This window comes from Peromyscus californicus, unplaced genomic scaffold, assembly GCF_007827085.1.
Source record: "Peromyscus californicus insignis strain IS unplaced genomic scaffold, ASM782708v3 Scaffold_15__1_contigs__length_86483966, whole genome shotgun sequence".
Classification (NCBI taxonomy): Eukaryota; Metazoa; Chordata; class Mammalia; order Rodentia; family Cricetidae; genus Peromyscus; species Peromyscus californicus.
In genome coordinates, this window is record NW_026294447.1 from 7,392,501 (window position 1) to 7,412,345 (window position 19,845).

General features: G+C 35.3%; 1 protein-coding gene across 1 annotated transcript in view; it reads left to right on the top strand.

Moving 5' to 3' along the window:
- The window catches only part of Agmo (alkylglycerol monooxygenase), a 304,197-nt gene extending 284,983 nt beyond the window's left edge, over nt 1-19,214 (top strand). The window contains exon 13 of the mRNA XM_052738359.1: nt 17,621-19,214. Within this exon, the coding sequence (XP_052594319.1) occupies nt 17,621-17,695 (75 nt within the window). The 3' untranslated portion in view covers nt 17,696-19,214. The remainder of the gene's footprint in view (nt 1-17,620) is intronic.
- Nucleotides 19,215-19,845: the final 631 nt, after the last annotated feature.

Here is a 19,845-nt window from a genome sequence, read left to right on the forward strand (position 1 = left end):
ATTAAATTTAGGGAGTGCCAACTATTTTGTTCTGATTCTTGTTTGTTATTTCTGTGTATATATTTGTCTGTATGTGTGAATACCATGTTTGCATATGCTCCATAAGAGGTGTCAGATTTCCGTGAGCTGGAGTAAACAAGTGGTCTGTGAGCCACTCAATTTGGCTGCTAGGAACAAAACTGAAGTCTTCTGCAAAGGCAATACCCCTGAGTCCTCTCTCTAGCCCCAGGAGTCGACTCTATGTCCTTCCTTCCTTCCTTCATTGTGGAGACCAGCAGCCCAAAGAGCAACTGAAAAACTAAGCACCCAGAACTGAACACATGGCTTCCAAGCTAACAGAAAAATGTGTTTAAATCACGTAAAGACACACACGTCACAGCTAATATACTATTCATATGTCCTGTTCATGACAATGTTCTGCCCAGGTATTATATTAAATACACAGCATTTTATTCTGCTTTTTAAAAATTAAGAAACATTGTATTTTTCATTCAAATTTGTTCTTGAAATGTATCCATATTAGAATCATAACATCATTTCCCTCTAGAATATTTATTGGTTATTATATACATAACTATATATACTATCTGATTGGTTATTATATGTAATACAATTGGCTATTATATAATATATACTATATTATGTATAGTGTATATGTTATGTTGTGTATATATTATATCAATATATATATATAAATCATGAAATAAATGTTCATTTTGGTTGATAGATTCAAGTGTAATAATTCCCCTTATGTATCTCAAGTTATTCATTTTCAATAGTGCATAATATCCAGTGATGATATTCCTGCTTTCACAAATTTAAAGTTTTTTATTTAAATAAGTCTATGTCACTGTGTATGTGTATATGTTATATATGTATATATATGTACATATACATACATACACACTATACACACACATTATATATATATACATATGCATATATAAAACCATCATAAACATCACTTGATTGGCTTGAAAAATTTGGTTTGAGATCCTGAAGTCTCTTTTTATTTGCTGGTAAACCTCATTTTTATATATTTCAATTGCTGGTTGGTTTGACATTGTTTTAACATCTTTTGTCTTTGCTATTTTTAGTGTTAGACATTAGCAGTACTTCCTTTTTATTCTGTCTTCTTGTTACGTATTATGTAGTGCATTCAATACGGTGTGTATATGTGTGTGAGTATGTGCATATGCATGCCCTTTACTTACTTTTGTTTTTATTAGTTAGGAAATTATGATTTCAGTCTTTTGAATGTTTATTCTTGAAATTTTAATGTTTGTGTATTTATTAATGCTCTTAGTCTAACTCCTTCATCTTCAATTTTATTTTTGTATACAGTTCTGCCTAGGTTTTTAAATTCACGTATAGATGTATGTGTGCACATATCTGTGTCTGTGAGTCTAATGCCTGCACGCGTGTATATGCAGGTGCGTGCATCTGTGTGCATACATGGAATTAAGAAGAGGTATCAGATGTCCTCATCATCACTCTCCTTCTGCTCCTTTCAAACAAGGTCTCACCCTGAGTCCTAGGCTCACACTTACTCAGCTAGGTGGGAAGATTGACAGGCCAAGGAATCTGCCTCTCTCCCCTCCCAGCCAATTCAGTGTTCCAGGCAAATGTGCGTGTTTAGGCTTGTCACGTGAGTGCTTATGTCTGAACGCAAGTTTTCATGATTGTATAGCAAGCATTGTTAATCTCTGAGCCATCTCTTTAGTCCCAATTCTGCCTGGTTTTTTAACTTTTTATAGACGATTAACAGTTTGTTTGATTGACTGTATTTATCACTCACTTACTTGACTGAGTTCTTAATTTAATCATTGTAATTTTTATGTCGTTTTGTTTGTTTGTTTTTCACCTACTGACATTACTTTCAGTATAATTTCACTCTTTCTGAAATACAATCCCTTTCCTTGCCTTTCCTCAATGTGATTACTGAACTATGACTGTCTGGGAATGTTCTCAGTTTGTCCTCAATTTTTAATTGACAGGTGATGATTTTGTGCTTTGTGCTGACATTTGAAGTTTAAAGAGATTTGTTAATATTTGAACATAGTTCAGCATAATATGATCAACAATCAATATAAGCTTTTAATTTTTTCTCACGTAATACGCCTCTTGTTACTGGCTTCCGTTATTATTTAGCTCTTCCACAGTTTCATTGAGACATCTAACTTGCTCTCTTTGTTTGTAACCATCCTTGGGTTCCTCAGAGCTACAGTGATGGGTGTCTTTCCTGTCTCTTAGGTTCTGAGATGCTAGTGCCGCTGGGCACTTCTCATGGCCTCTCCCACTCGTCCTCTCCCTCTTCTTTCTACACCTTTGTTGTGCACACTTTGTTACGTACTTCTCGCTTTGTCTTCTATGTGTTTATCTTTGCTCCATGTTTTTTCTTCTTTAACTCTTTGTGGATTTTAAATCTTCCATCTCAAGTATTTTGTTTTTATCAGCTCATCAGATTTTAATTTCAATAAGTACATTTTGTTTTGAAATATTTTTATTTGGTTTTCACTTAGACTTATCTGCAATTTTCACAGTTTCTATATGTTTCTCCTTATTTCTATTATTGCTTAATTATCATTAGATCTTTTATAATTTGGGACTGGAGAAATGATTTTTCTCTTAGGAGCTTGTTCTGCTCTTAAAAAGTACTACAATTTTGATCCTAGCACCCATTCAAGATATCTCTAGTGGTTCTAACACACACACACCTGCACACAGACACTTACAAATATACATAATTAAATATAAATATAAATCTTATGAAGAGCTTTTTAAAAATCTTACCTTGCATTTTCAGACTCCTCATCACTTTTTAATATTTGCAATGATAATTCTCCTCATTAAATATATTGTTATCTCCTTTGTGATGTCCCCTGTGTGTGTGTGTGTGTGTGTGTGTGTGTGTGTGTGTGTGGACCTACATTCATAAGCATACTAGTACACATGATCCAGGAGTTTGATGTTTTATTGTGAGTCCAGGCTTGGTTGAGATTGTTCCATTCCTGGGCTTCTCACGTGCCCATGAAAGCATCTCTATGTAACTTACATTTCCTCCTCTTGGGTCCCCATCAGCCTCATGGGAAAACTCAATTTATGCTAATTTCTTAGTGTTGACTATACTTGAAGAAAAATTTTACTTTTCAGTTTTCATGGAGTTTCACTATCGATATCTTAGAGCCAAGGGCCAGCGGTATTTTTTCCTAGGACTCCTCTATTCTGGTTGTTGGACACTTATAGGCTGATTTCCAGCTCTCCTGCTCTCACAGATGCAAAGTCCCACATAATTCAGCTGCAACGTCAGAACTCCTGCTCCAGCTTTGCATTCTTTCTCTTCTTTGATTTGCCCGTAGAATCTGGTGTTCACTCTTTCTTTTGAGATTAGCTACATATTAGGCTTCCTAGAGGTGTTCCTGATCCACATAATGAGAAAAGAAATCTTTACATGCATCTTATAGGTCACTTTACACTGAGGCCTACACTGTTTGGCAAGAGGAATTATGCATTTCACATTGTTAAAACCTTGTTAACGACATTGAAACTCCATGAACATGAATGCACAATGATTTCTCTGCTTTTTTAAGAGCAGGGTCTCAGTGTTTTCCTTTTGCTCTGGCCATCCTCAAACTCATAATCTCATCTCTTATCTTCCAAGTGTCACCACACCCCCAGGCTCGTCACTTTGTTATGTACATGTCTAGGAACAGAATGCATGTTCAACTGAGATGCTTTCATCTGCTGAGCTACAGCCTTTCAATTCTGACATGCAATATGAACCTTTTAATGCCTTATACTTTTATATTAGAAAATAAAATTAAACCGCTGTATCTAGCAAATTATTCAATCCACTATGCAATTTGACTAAACAGAATATTTACTTTTATATATAATCTTATGGCATCTACATTTTGTACTGACACTTAAATATTAGTTCTTCAAAACTCCAAATACATTTTTTATGGTTCAGCCACATCTTTCTTCCTGTTTATCAAACTCGCCATTTTTTGTGTTTGTTTGCTTCTTTTAGGCCTACTGGTGAATGAAATTTTTTGTTGACATTGTGACTTTGAGACAGGAGATACCAACTACAGAAACTATGCTGCAGAACTATGGAGTCAAATTACTAACAACAAAAATAAATATTTTTAAAAATCACACACAAACTACCTTCATAATGCTTTATGCTTTTGTTGGGCTTATTTACAGTTCTCCTTGGCTGTGTGTAAGCTGTGGTTTAGACATATATGGTGAGGCTTTTTTTTTTTTTGGTTTTTTGAGACAGGGTTTCTCTGTGTAGCTTTGCACCTTTCCTGGAACTCACTTGGTAGCCCAGGCTGGCCTCGAACTCACAGAGATCCTCCTGGCTCTGCCTCCCAAGTGCTCAGATTAAAGGCATGCGCCACCACCGCCCGGCATGGTGAGGCTTTTAACAAGATTGTTTAATTGCCTGGAAGATGTTTCTCCCTCAGCATCCAGCTAACCACCAGTCATTCCTCAAATTCTTAAATCTTATTAATACTAAAAATTATGAGTGGATACATGTGAGACTCCAGTCAAAAGATCTGGCCATTCTTGACCATAAACATGTAAGTTAATTGTTATGGAGTGAACACCAAGTCTTTTTAACATTTTTTATTAATTACTACTTTGTTATTATGTGTCTATTTGACCAAAAGAAGAGGAAAAGGAAATTCTGTGGACTCCTGGGAGTGAGAAAGTGTTGTTTCCTAACGCCCACTTGGAAATTCCCCAAGAAGCCAGGCAACCCCTTCCTGGGCCTTAACCGAGATGGATTTAAACACAAGCCATGAATTCTTTCTGATTGCTGTTTGGCCTGAAGGTTTGTTGGAAGCAACAATGTCCTAGTTAGACTGTTCTCCAGCTTTTAAATGCACTAGAGTACGATTGTATTATGTGTTGACCCTGATTTATGTTGAAAACCCAGGAATGTTTTTCCAGAAGAAGTACTTTGTGTATGTGTGAGCCTTTGGGGCCTGGCTTCTTCAGAGAAGTGACTGGCTCACCTCAACATCCTGCTCATTTATTCAGACGGCTTGACTCTAAAGGAGGAATCTATGAATATCCAGTGGTATTTGGTGAAATAAATACTATAAAACAGATAGGGCCTGTTTAGGGCATAACACCATGATGTAATATGTCAATGCTCAATTACACATTTGTATGCACCTTAAAAAAATTGTCTCAAGAGAAAAACTGATTGTCATAATACTGTGTTTCAATTCAACCCACACCCTCGGCATTCCGTGTTCCAAATTCCTAAAACCCTCAAGTTAATGCTTTCCATGTTGTGGGGTTAATTTACATAAAGATCTGGAGCTCCTGCTGCCCTGCTTCAGCTTCGGTAGCTCTGATAGGCTCCACAGCACTGCACACAAATACTAGAAACTTCTCTTCACAAAGACAAGCTATGGTTATCAGCAGGCATTAGTCTCGCAGAGTGACCACTAACCATCTTGTATTCAACATTACCCAGGCCCCCTTATTCATGAACTTCATCTTGCAACCCCAGAAAACACATCTGTTCCAACTCTATGTGTTTTGAAAATTAAATGTACTAGTATCATGCCGACTGACCTGGCCACTAAAGCCATGTGGGAGAATTCCGGTCGGCAACTCAAGCTATGCTGAGGCTTCGGGTCATTTGGGAACTTGTAACTCACTTGGCCAGAGCAAAGGAAAAAACATAAAACACGGAAAGGAAAAAAAGGAGAAAGACAGAGAACATTTCTGAATGTGGGTTCTGTTTTCAGTTTTGAGTATAGATTATTCCTTGATTCCATCATGATAAAATTTCATCAATATTTATCCATGTGAAATTGTCAAGGGTCAATCAGTCTTCTCATTCCAGAGTTCTGTGAGGTTTCTCTGGCCTTTCGCTTCTTACCGAGGAGAACTGATGAAGTAAGGATTCTGTGGTAGACTGATTTATTGCTGAGGATCATAACTGGGTAAAGAAAAAATGTTCAAATATAATTGGCCGACAATATTTGTAGCAGAAAATCTTGATATAGCACATTTGTTGGGATATAATTTATATTGAATGTTTTCTTTTGAATGTTTGGCTTCCATAGAGTCTTATAGCACAATTTCTGTCAAAGATGCAGCTTGAAATAGCAATAGACACAAAAGCCAAGGGCAGTGAAAACACGGTTCTCAAATAAGCTTTTGTGTCTGTATATGCAGATTAGGGGAAGAACACTGCTATGCTGTTAAGGTAATTTCACAATTTGGAAATTATCTTTATGGTAGGTTCCACTTAGCTGATCTTTACAAAAACAATTAAATATGTATATTAGCCTAGTACATATGAAGAAGCTCATCAGTTAGAAGCCTGCAGGAGTTTATCATGAATATATTTCTTTTGTCTGATATTCTGCACTTTACCTCCTACAGGTAGAATTTGTTTAAATTGCCAGACTTTAGTGTAGTAATTTTCCTTCACCCCTACCTTTAGTCTTTCACAGTGCTTCTCTATTGGTAAGAAACAGTGTAAGGGGATTATATCCACAAAACCATTTGGATTATATCAGGACTATCTCAAGGATTTTCTAGGTAATTTTACCTCTGGACACCTTCTATTCCACATGCTAGCATCATGATCTGAACCAGGAGATCTCACTATCTCCTACTTATTCCAGAATCATTGACATGGCCTCAGCATCTGTAAGATGCACCATCACAACCCTTTTAGATGCATCCACGGCTACAGAGAGAGTTTCTGAGAACTCATACTGGCCTAAAGTGTAATTTACCTTGCAACAAATGTTTCATAAGTTTTCCGCTATCTTCAAATCATCCTAATTATTTTAGGAACCCTAAGAACTCCCTCTTCATCCCCCTCTTCTCATCTCTAGCTCCATCTGTCTCCCCCAAACTTTGTCCATCTACAGAAAGGAAAAGAAGCAACAATAATGAGCTTTCGACTACATTAAAAGCTAAGCAATGATTTGTAGATTGTCATTTTGTAACATGACCAAGAATATGTATTGTACTTTTTAAATTACATGTGTAAATGAAGTATTTACTTTTGAAATTGTCCTTAAAGCCCATTGTCTTCACCCAGTAACCACTGCACTTCCCTTTGAATTCCCATCACTGTGCCTCTACATAGTCCTCACAAAAATCACTGTCATTGCCAATATGGCATCTGCCATCATTTTGGCCATATCCACTACATTATTTTTTGAGCATGATCTTATTGCAGCCTGGCTTTGCTAAATTTCAGACAACCGATTGCCAGAGACCACTATGTCCTTGGAGATTACAAACTTTGTCATCTGGGACTTGGGAACTTAAAAGCACCTCTTTTCTCTTCGTTTCTAGTCTCTCGACTTTCTCCAAAATGTGTAGAGAATGCTTTTTACAAGGTACTTCTCATGACTTTTCCTCTGTTCATTCAGCAACATTGTTGTGCCAATAATTGGGGCAAGACTATTTCTCTGCCCTCTTTTCCTGGCAGATGTAATTATTTCTGGGGATAATCCTGGGAACTTTCTAATATTGTCATACTGTGTTGGCAAACTCCTTTTCACTTCTTGAGAAAGTAGAATGATTTAGTCATTTTGTAACAAGAAGAACAAATCAGATTTCAGGGTTCTCAGGCGGTGGTTTTCTAGAACCCCAAAGTTTGGATCTTTTAAGCCTTTTTATAGTTCTGACTTGTGGTTTTCAAAGACAATGAGTGAGGGGAGCCATTTAGAAAAAGAAGCAGATGTTATCATTTCCATTTATACTTTCTTTACTCTATTAAAAAAATAAGTTCTTTGTATGTGTCTTACACAAAAATCATCAAAATAAAGTTAGAAACAATGAACTGTGAATATTTTCAGAACAAAGTTTAGGAATCATCACTGCTAAGGTTAAGTCACTAACAGCAGCAGTAAGGATAACATGATAGTATAGCCTAAATCCTGTTTGTAACAGATGCACAATTGAAGCTGCAATACATTTTCATGCACATTATTTCCAAGGAATTTCTCAGATTATTTTTGTCTTCAGATATAGACACTGAAGTATAGTAGCATTAAATATCTTATTCAAGATAAAATTGTGATTCAAATATATTTCTGTGCCCAAAAGTGGAACACTGGTAATGAATTATGATTTGCATAGGAAACTCTCTGGCTACTAAAATGAGAATGATTTTTTCCTTACTCAAATAAACTCCTCCAAAATAATTATGGAATATAAAATTCATTTTTCAAAAAAGTTATGAAATTAAATACAATAACTCCATAATTTAACTAATTTTAACAAAACAAAGGACTCAGAAAGACACATATAAAAGTTTACCAGGCTATAGGAGATAAGTTCACAAAAAACGTATATAACTCTAAGTTCTATACATTCAAGGACTATATTGCTCTTATTTCTGACCCAAGTTAGCAGGGACATGCCTGGAACAGAATGGAATTTGGGGGAGGGATTATTGATGAACAAATATTATCTGATGAGGATTGAGTCCACATAATATTTTGTACACCTATTCACATTTCAAGTTGGTGCCATGCTGGTTTTTTCTTTGTATTGCATATCTAACACTAAATAAATAGTTAATGAATTGATAGAGTAATATGAGTATTTATTTGAAATAAGATTGAAATCTAGGTTTTTATTAGTTGTGACTTAAAAATATGGGGTTGTTTTCCATTGGCTCTATAGTGAAGCTTTTAATAGTTTTTCACAATGCACTTGTCTTCTCTTGTTGACAATGTAGTAAAGGTGATGGAAGTGCATCCTTCATCCTAGTTTTCTTCCCATTCTTCATCCATCTTGTGCTTCAGGTCAGGCCCCTTTCTTTCATAGTTCTATCATCAGTTGTCTATTCTAATAATTTATCATTCTAATATGCTTGCTTTTCTCAGAATTGCCTCAGTTTTGATTATTGCCTTTTCTTACAATTGTCAATGAATATTTCAAGAAACACTTCTACTGTTGAATTGCCTAATTACTGTAGCGTGTTTGATGCAGATATTCTACTATGTTATTCAAGATTCTCTCAAAAATTATGTGAAATGTGTATTTTGACTCTGAAATTAATATACACCTATATATATATTGTCCCTCAATTTGTGGAGATTCTACCTCTTTCCTTCAGGTCATGATAGGTTCTTTAGTAATGTATTTGCTCTCTTAATTAAATTGTTCTTACTATTATCACTTGGAACAGAGGAGATTTGTGTCTTGTATGGGCTAACACCTTATTTACAGCTTCAAAGCTAGACTGTGCACTTTGGATGTCTGCAGCGCTTGTGCAAGCAGGATCTAGATTGCCAAACTTATTGGAAACAGCTGGGTGCCTGTTGCCTGCCTCTCTCTTTACTGGAACAGTTGCCAGAACAGGTAGTCCAAATAGAAAGTAAGGGCAAGTTCAGGCATCTGGGGTGTCTCTCAGGAAAGCAGCTGTGACTTCCTTAGGAAGTTGTCATTATTAGCCATCAGCCACAGTTCTGTATACCCTTGGGACCAGTTCTGGCATGCCTGGCCTAGTAGGATGCAGTTTATGACTGAGGACATTCACGGAAAACCATTTGGGCCGTCCCATCTCTGGTTAAACTCTAAGAAATCTCTCAAGCTGTGAGCCATATGTAGCTTTCTATTAGCTGGCTTTCGATTAGTCTACTCTGGAGGCCTCCAGTTCCTGAGGCTCTAATCATCCCTATGACGCAAGCAAAAACAATATGCAAGAGTCTTTAAAAAAACTCTCTTAACATCGACTGTCCTATTTTTAACACTAGTTACCACTATTATGTCTGTAAACACAACATGCTCTCCCGAAAAACTGAACATATAAGACTTTTTGTTGTTTTTCCTAAGTAGTATACAAATACAAAGAAATTTTTGGTGACACACAAAATGTCATGATAAGCATTGCTGAATGTCATTTTGCATATAAAACATATTTCTTTGAATATATGAGTATTGACCAAAAGCTGAATGTTTTAGGCACATCAGACATTCTAGGCTCTTGCTCCTGGATGCACTGAAAACCCATTTGCTCTATGATAAGATTCTGGGGAGAGGGTTTGCTTGCCACTCACTAATTACAGAAATGAAATTTTGGTAGAAGATTGTGACTGATTGATTTTCCTTTATAAATTTCATTGAAACAGGGCTCTGTTTTAGAGTACAAATGTCATAATTTCACTAGTTGGAAATAAGTTAGAAATATAAAATATTTTCAATCGTAGATTAGTTGTCAGGCATATCTTCATTTGAGATAAATCTTTTAGGACCCTGAAACACTAGGATCCATCAATCTTTTACAAGAAAGTTTTCAGTTTCAAACATACTGGATATGAGGCAAGGAATTTTGTGCCAATGGAAGTCAAAGAGACTTTATTTCTAATTATAAGTAAAGCATTTGTATAGCTGTATAGACATACAAAAGAAATTTGAGTAGCTATTGGGTATAGTTGAGGGGTGGGGGATTTCCTTTGCGTTTATGAGGGCTTTGGTTTGATACTCAACCATTATAAAAATCTTCAATAAAATAAAAAAATAGAAATTTTAATATTGAACTTTTGAATTCATTAAACTCTTAAAAAGAGTTCAGCTGTAGTTCATTCACTTTTAGGACATAATGTCAGCATATTTAGAATAGTTTATCCATCAGTAACTTTAATGCATATAAAAGTTTCAGCACAAAGTAAAACTAGGTAATGTTCATCAAGCACTTTTTGTTCTTTGTACTCTAGTTTTAGTTCCAACTTTTTAAAAGCTAAAACAAGTTGACCATGCTTATGAATTTGTCATGCTTTGCTTTGTTCTGTTTCCTTCTCACATGGATTTAAAAAAAGAGAATAAGTACAAGAGATGCCTAGTATAAAGAATCCCATAAAAGACTATCTTTCCTACAACAGTCCCCAGCCCAGTGACTGCATTCTCTTTAATTTCTTTCAACTTGAAAATAAAAAGAATAAACATCTAACCAGAAAAAAAAAACAGAAGGAAGTTTGGATAGTAAGAATATACGAAAATGTTTAAACTCTGTAGAGAAAACAGTCTATATGGAGCAGTACCATTGCCTACAAAAAAGGAAAGAATTCAGCAATTAGTCAAAAGCAATTCTACAAATTGTATGAGCAGATTACTGTGCTCTGAAAACAAAGCTTGGTAATGTTAGTATTCCTAAAAATGTTGTGTATCAATAAAGACAATTAATTCATACTTTTAATTCAATGAAGAAAACTCCACAGATGTTTTTGAGAAATGTAACATGTATTTTCATTTTATGCTAATTATGGTTTATACAATTCCAACCAGATGGGTTTGCATGCACAGTAGCTAATTAAAGCCAACTGTCTTCAAACATATTCTCTGAAATGTAGGTAGGCTTCATAGACTTCTAAGTGATCCCTAATCTTATCAAGAATATTTGCTGTTCTCAAGTGTGTATGTGATAACTCAAATGTGATCTAGATGGACAGCAGACTAGTTCACAAATAATGTAGGAAGAGACTAGACTTTGAGAAGTGAATAAATTATTGTACATGTTAAGAGATTATCAGGTAGGGACTGAAGAATTTATTAACATGGATGATATGACACTTGTGTTAGTCAATTTAATACCTTTTCTACTTTGTTTCCTTTGTCCCAACTTTGTATAAAATTGCAAAATATCTGAGTTTTCACTGTACAGAAGTCAGCTAAATGCTTACAAATGACTACTTATGCTTTACGACATATTCCCAAAGTTGTATTGATTTAATTTGGACATGGATGTTTAGTATATCCTTTTCTTAAAACTAATATCAGTAGATACAAAAGGGCTGAAATACATCCTTTCCAAACAGTTCTCATTTATACATGTGCATAAACGTACTGCTTTCTCAAAGCTAAGAACTTTAATTCATTTTAATGCATGGTACAAAAAGTTCATTTTTAAACAGTAGTAAATTGCCCTTTAATCTCATATTAAATATAGTTATGGTTGTGTTTTGAAAATATTATTTAGAAATAGACACATACATACACAGGCACACACAGTTCTCAAGGCTTCTACATTATCTAGAAACAGCTTCTCTACACTTTGATTGCCTTCTTCTGTATGACTCAATATTTTAGCCATCTACAGAATACACTATAGGCAAAGATAAAGCCTATTAATTTCTTTTGAGTAGACATTTGTGAAACAGATTCTTGATAAAGTCCAAGAAAAGAAAATCTACCACTCCCTAGTCACTTTCTGTTCTCATTTTTAAGGACGTCTGGTGTCTGTCCCTGTTCTGTGTGTGCGTCTTTGTCCCATGCATTGATAGAAAATAGTGATATTTTACAGCAATTCAAGTTTAATGTTTGTTTGAGTCCTTATCTCTACAGCTCTCAAAAGCCATTTCTAAAACTGAAAGTATGGTGCTTAGAGTGTTAGCTTATTTTCTCCAGATAATTTCAAATAATGTAGATAGTTTTCATGCTTTCATTAAAGCAGTTCTCGCTCGTAATTATTGGCATCCTTTACAATAGCCAGTCAAACTTCATTGACACCAGAAAAATAATTGGTTTAACTTTGTCGATGATTTTTATTTTCTGTGTATGAGTGTTTTGCCTGCATGCATGTATGTGTACCACTTGTGTGCCCAGTGCCTGTGAAAGTCAGAAGAGGGCCTTGGTTCCTCTAGAATTAGAGTGAGAGGGTGTTGTATGTCACCATATGGATGTAAGAAACTGAACACCAGGTCATTTGCATGACAACCAATGTTCTTAGCTGCTGAGCCATCTTTTTAAACTAGAGAGCAATATTTCTTTTTCTTTTTATATACTTTTCCTTTTGAATGTTTTAAATTTATACCTATTAACCCTTGGATGGGAAAGAAAGACATTTTATGTTAAAATATCTTCTGTTTAGGGTTCAGGTATGAGGTGTCAGAGCTGAGAATGAGTATATGTGATTATCATGAATCCTAGGAAATTAGTCTAGAAATCTACATGTTTTTTGTAAACTTAGACAATCACATACATTTTGTTGTTTAATTAAATGAAATAAAAATAAAATAAAATTCACAGATTAGCATTTCATATATCAATAATGGAGATCCTTTCCTTGGTCAGGTAGAATAAATGGTCCTCCCTATGAGAAATAACTTAACACATTTGGCATGCTCATCAACTCATTAGTGCTACAAGGCTCCATAAAGCATTGATTGGTTTTTATCAGTAGGCAGGAAATAAATGAGATATAGCACAGTGAGTATTTTTATTTCAACATCATTGAAAATAAACTTTTAAGATTAAAAAACCAACCAAACCAAAAAGTTAAGTTATTCCATAGACATTCTTTCTCCTGTGAATAATTTGAGTAATTTTAAAGCATGCGTTTCACCTGCAAATTTATGTCAAAGTTAAATGCTATGAAAAGTCTTTTTCACACTTCCATAAAAGCTGTAGTGCTGCTCACTAGCTGTAATTGCAATGGCCCACTGTTCAAGGAGATGTTTGCTTCCTTTGGCCATCATGTCTCTTTGCATGGCTATAGATATATACCCAAACCAGAAGAGATGAATATACACAGAGGCATATAAGAAGTCAACTCACTTGGCTTGTGATTTGGGGATTTGCAGGTGTAGAGCAAGTCATTTGCACGAAATTACCCCTGCTTGTATGATTCTCCTTCCAATAAGTTAGAATCCTAGTTCGCTCATATTTGAAGCATTTTCATTCAACAAGGCCCCTGAAACAGACTGAAATGGGCGGGGGCAATAGTTCCCATTGGTATTTAATAGGGATTAGGTGCTCAGATTAGCCACCTGCCAAATGATGAGCTTTCTAGAATGAGGTGGAATAAACAGAGAGAGCATCTGTATAGGTCAAAGTTCAGGCATTAGAATTGAAGTCCCTGGGAAGTCATGGAAATAGCCTGAAGACAAGGACCACTAATGATGTGTTAGCACAGGGAGGGCTTGACACTGAGAATGAACTCCCTCTGTTTCATATTTTGCATCCAGCTGTTAAAATCACGGGATTTGGCCAGACCTATGATAAAATGAGGGTGCATTGAGTTTGATTACAGAAACATAAGAATAAATGAAAAAGAGGCAACAATATTCATTTACTCTGTCACTATGCTTCTGCAAGAATGAAGCTTCTTTCATTTAACTTAATCAAGAAATATGTAATGATCTATTATCAAATGGGACACATTTAGTCTCAATAACTATGAAAACACAAAATGAATAGCTTAATACAAAATCAAACAAAATTGAAAAGGAGAAAAATTTTGACAGAATTGATTTCAATAATCAAATGGTTATATGAATTTCATCCCAAATAATTTTCCATATTAAATTATGCATGTAACATTATTAAACTTCTTATATGTTATATATGGTAATATAATATATCCATACACATATGTTCAGAATATAAAAACTAATTTGTTTTCCTCTACTTTAATATTTCTAACAGAGAAGTGTCAACCATAGTTTTAGAAGGATATAGTCATTTTACATCATTTTTGTGATCCTTTGTCAATATATTATGTTTAAAAACTCTAATTTTCATCCTTAAAATCTTGATTGTGAAAACATCTTAAAATCCTAGTGGTTATTGGCTTTAAAACCTGCAAACATCCAGATTGTTACTCTAAATAAATAAATAAATAAATAAGCAAAAAAAAAAAAAACCCAATTAACTCTGGATGTGATGCTCATCTCATTCAGCTGCCGTCAGAGTTGTATGTGCAATGGGGCTTTCTGGGGCCACTGCAAATGTGAAGCACAGTCTCAGCTAGTGATACTCTTGAGATTGTTTAGTAATCATCTATTAACACATTTTGAGCTCCTACTGCTCCATCCAAAGTAGATCATAATCTTCCAAGACATGTTGTGGGAATCAGACAACATGGTCTGGTAAGGACACCATGAGCTTCCCTGGTCCAAGCATCTCTCTACAGCTTATTAGGAAGATCTGATTGAGTCACCTGAAAGCTACTAGCTGCAGGAGTCCAGCTCCAGCCTGTCAAAAGTTTCCTGCAGGGAGGAGAGAGGAATGAGGAAGTATTAGATATAAATACAGATCTAGACAACAAGAAAGACAGAGACACAGGGAAGCTTCGGGAGGGTCCTGGGTCAATACCCAGTCACCTTGTCCTTTATTCTAATGGGCTTTTTATACACTACCAAGTGGAGAGGTAAAAGACCTCCCCCTTTCATGATCAAAACACAACATACAGCAGAAACCACCTGGAAACCACACCCATAGCCAAATCATCCCATTATGGTAGCCCTGCTGGGTAAAGCAAGCTCAGATTCTCTGACCTTGAGTAAGATCTTAATAGGGAGCCTCTGTGGGCCTCCACAACTAACTGTACATTTATTTGGAGGATTAGTCCATAGATACCCCAAACAGATAAAATGAACAAAGTGAACCCTGCTCCTCTGTAGGGCGCTGACGGCATTTGAGGCAGGTAGGAAACAGGAGATACTCCGGCTTTGGTAGGAAGGAGGTTCACATGTATCAAAAAGATCTGGTTTCAAAGGTGAAAAGGCTTTCCATCATGGTGGAATAATAACAAAGTCATACCCTGTAATTTTTTACTTTTTCACTTTTATTTTACTGAAGAATTTTTAGTGATAGAAGTATGTGTAGTCTTAAGGAAACCATCCATACTTGGGGACAAGGAAAAAATTGAATCATGACACATGAAATTTTACACTGAGCTTTTGAGGTTTCATGGAAATCACTCACCTCAGGTCTTCCTTCATGTAGAAAATACAGATTCAAACTTAATAAAATCCTGCATTGCCACATATATTTCAGATTCTACTACCATGTGCTAGTTATTTGATGAAGATACTGAATTCAAATAAAATACTTCCCAGTCCTATAGGCCACCTCTGACCCTCTTGGGAAGCTGTATTCTCTGCTATCCAGTCCACATTAACTCATCTTCAGAGACAAGAGGAGCTCGCTACTCTAGTACCGTAGTGTTCACAATTCTCCTCTGGTCCTGGTGTTATTTTACCTGGCACCACCAGGAGAAATCTCATGAGGTCATTTCTCTTGAGTTACAGTCAAAAGAAACAAATTGAAAACCAGCCATTAAATACATTGTGCTTGACTTCTGAGGCGACTCCAAATGTTAATATTATTCTTGCCTTATACGTCAATTTAAGTACTGATTTTTATTTTCTTTTTTTTTTTTATTTTGTGGGTGTGATAGGCTGAAAGGAATGCATAGAATAAGGGGAACAAACCTATATGACTAATCAACATTCAGGATAATAATCATCTAGAAACAACCAGGAGTTTTTAATTAAATTGAACAATGCATCACATCTAAGCACCAATGCTTAGCAAAATTTTTTTTTTTTAGTTGTTGCTGACATTGTTTCATTTTTCTGATCCTGATAGCAAAAGTATTTTAGGTAATTTAATGGCTGACTTCAGTTGATGTCTTTGACTTTACCTCAGTACCTCACCCCAGCATACTCCAATGCTTACATGTTACCGCTTAAGTATTTTTCCATTGTATATTTTAATGCATCTTCCAGAAATAGTAAATGCCTTCCTGGGGAGAAGTAACTGAAGTATTGTCATAGTTTGGAGAGAAGGTTTGCACAGTTCATACATACGTATAGAGAGACACGGTGTAGACAGGAGACTCACAGACCCGCATAGTTATTACAATAAGTCTGGCTTATTACAAACTTATTACAATAAGTTTCACTGTTTCATCATCATCTAACACTCATCATTAGTCTAACATTCTCCTAAAATGGAGGTCAGGAAAGCAGCCACATGGCTTAACAAAAAGAATGAGGGGAAGCATTCACATAGGAGAAACCTGAAAACACACAACCTACACCCTGTGCAGAGACAGATGCATTATGGAATACAGTATTTAGATTATGCAGAGCAGAAAATGCTACAACCATTATTTTTGCTGGAAATGGATGTGTGCTTCTTATTGCTAAGTTCACTACAAATCAAAAATATCATGTTTGGTTTTTTTTGATGATTTATTGTGCATATCTAATGTTACCTAAAAGCAAGAAATTAAACTCAAAGTACTCCCAAGGCATACACACACACACACACACACACACACACACACACACACACACACACACTCAATTTGAGAATTTTGTTGCTACATTTTTATGCACAGTGAGATCAAAAGATGGAGAAGGCAAGTTAGCCATAGTTTTGTGGATTTCCTTCCTGTTGGATGAAATGCATAGTTGGATAGATTATATCACCTCAGAGGTAAATGATTGTTCAACAGTGTTTTCACTTCTCCTGTTCCTAAACCTCCCTAAACTGTAGAAGCAATGACATCATTTAACATAGAACATACAGTATTTGGTACCCATAAATGTAGAAGAAACTTGTTCTTTTTGTTCAGCATCTAGTTATCTTTAACTAACCCATATATGTAAACATAGGAACAACAAAAAAGAGGAAAAATAAACTTCTTACTCTCATTATTTTATTCACATAGCATGTCTTAGATTGACTAAATCTGATCACTGAGCAACTTACTAAAATTTGTTTAAGAAATTTGACTGTGTGAAATTATTTGTGTTTGCTTTATTCCAGGAAAATAATTTAATTTAGTGGAATGAAAGTTTTGACTCACTTTCTTTTTCTTCAGATTTTCTTTTCTGTTTGCACTGCTTTCTGGGGAGTAAGAAGCATGAAACGACTCACCGCTGGCTCTTGGAAATAGCCCAACTACAGACAGCTCTCTTGATCCTGTCAGTCATCCATGGCAGGTCACTGCTACAGAAAGATCGTTGTCTTACATACTGCCTACAGGAGCTACTTAGTTAATGAAAAATGAAAGTACTTATTTACCTATGCTTTTCATGTTTGTTTTTCTGTTAAAATTAAAGTGAAGTATACTATTTGCTCTCACTAAAAGCCAGATTATTTTTTATATATTGAGGCTATATTCACTTTTCTTGTCTGTCGCAATGCCTATGGAAAGGAAAGGGTGAGCTTAAAATATTTAACAAAATGAAAATTACATTTGTCTTGCTTGGTTAGACAACTTTTCCTTTAACATTTGCTAAAACTATACTTAAATACATCTCTGTCGTCTTTAAAATGTGTTGGAGTCTACGTGAGCTGGCATTTGCCTTTGCAAATAAATCATCTATATTACCACATTACATAAAAATACATCAATGTGGTGAAAATGATTAAAACTGGACAGAATTAGTTGTTCAACATGTTAGTTTATAAAACATACTTCTAGAATGGTGGGTTGACTTGTTTCAACAGCTTGAGGAGTACATTGTAATTCATGCTGTTTCAAATAGTCACAATAATGTTAATAAAATCATCTGAACAGAAGCGACAAAAATGGTGTGTATATACTGCTTATGAAATATTAAAAGTCTGTTGTATGTTCCATTTGAAAATACTGACAGAGATAAGAACTGAGTTCAGAAAAGTGATGGAAAAAAGTCTTTAAAAAGTAAGAATTCTTCCCTTCCTCCAATATTTATCAGACAATTTTCAAACGACAATTTTAGCAGTCCGAGTCAAAATTACTCTCTACTTACATGCATCACTGAATTAAGAGGACTAGCTCTAGTTGCTCAGCCTCACTTTTAAGTATGTTACTTAAGATTTGAATAAAAAAAACGTTGGGAGCTGACAGAGAATCAGGCTGCAGGAGTCTGTGCGTACTCATGAGGCAGAACTGAAGCACATTTACTTTTCAAGCTGAAACAGCAGAAGAAAATTAACTTTGCATGATGGAAATATTAATAATTATATCTCAAGCGTCAGAAGTGGGTTTGGCTTTGCTTCATTCAGTTTTTATACTTCTTAATTAAATGCAGGATTTGAGCAAATTCTGAGGTCAATAACAAATATTAAATCCTACTTTGGTGCCTCATTAACAGGCATTGTTGGCCTTCATAGGTATAGACAGACCTACCTTACAGGAGAGAGCCCTCTGCTGGTTTGAAACTATTAATGTACCATTAAAATTCTTGAGATGCATATTATATATTCCCAAGAATTTCTATGCTATAAGTTACATCATTCATTAATGGAAAGAAAATAGAATTTTTATTGATTCTCAAATATTTACTTAACATGCCAAAATAATTTTATGATGGGGGCATCCTTGAATATATGTGAATATACAGGGGTAGTTTAAAATCAGTTTAATCATGAAAATAATTCATGTGCAACTCAGGTTTCTTTGAATAAACTCAAATGTATTTGTTTTCCATTTTCTACCTTAATTTTTTCACTGTGACTTAAATAATTTTCTTTTAGAAATACAGGTATTTTCAAGTCACAAATTTCCAAGCCTTTGAATATGGATATGGGTCCCAGATAGGCAATGTGCCTCGGGCCTCTGTGCCTGAGACAGGACAATCTTTCAGCCTTCAACCTTGCTAATTTTCCGGTCCTATTTTCTCTGGCAAACACTAATGCATGATGACAGATCTTGCAACTCTTAGTAACATCGTAAATTGATCTTGAATGGTTCCGTGTAATTTATGCTGGTCCTTGACTGGAAGGACTTTAATTGTCCCTACTTTTCTCCCTCAAGAGAATAGCACTGAAAATAGGGCTCATCAATTACCCGTTTTTGATGGAGAGGTGCACAGTGCCTTTGCAATAGTCACAGGGACACTCAGTCCCACTTATCTATCAAGAGGACAAAAATTCATTTATAGGACAGAACTCTATTAACAATATTTAATGAAACCTCTAAATTACTGCAGAAACGGGTATTACAAAACCATTTTGCAGAACTCTGAGGTGGTTAAATCATTTACCCAAGGCCACCATGGAACACAGTTGATGGCCATTCTTTTTTAATTCTCTGAATCCTAACATCAAAGACTGTGA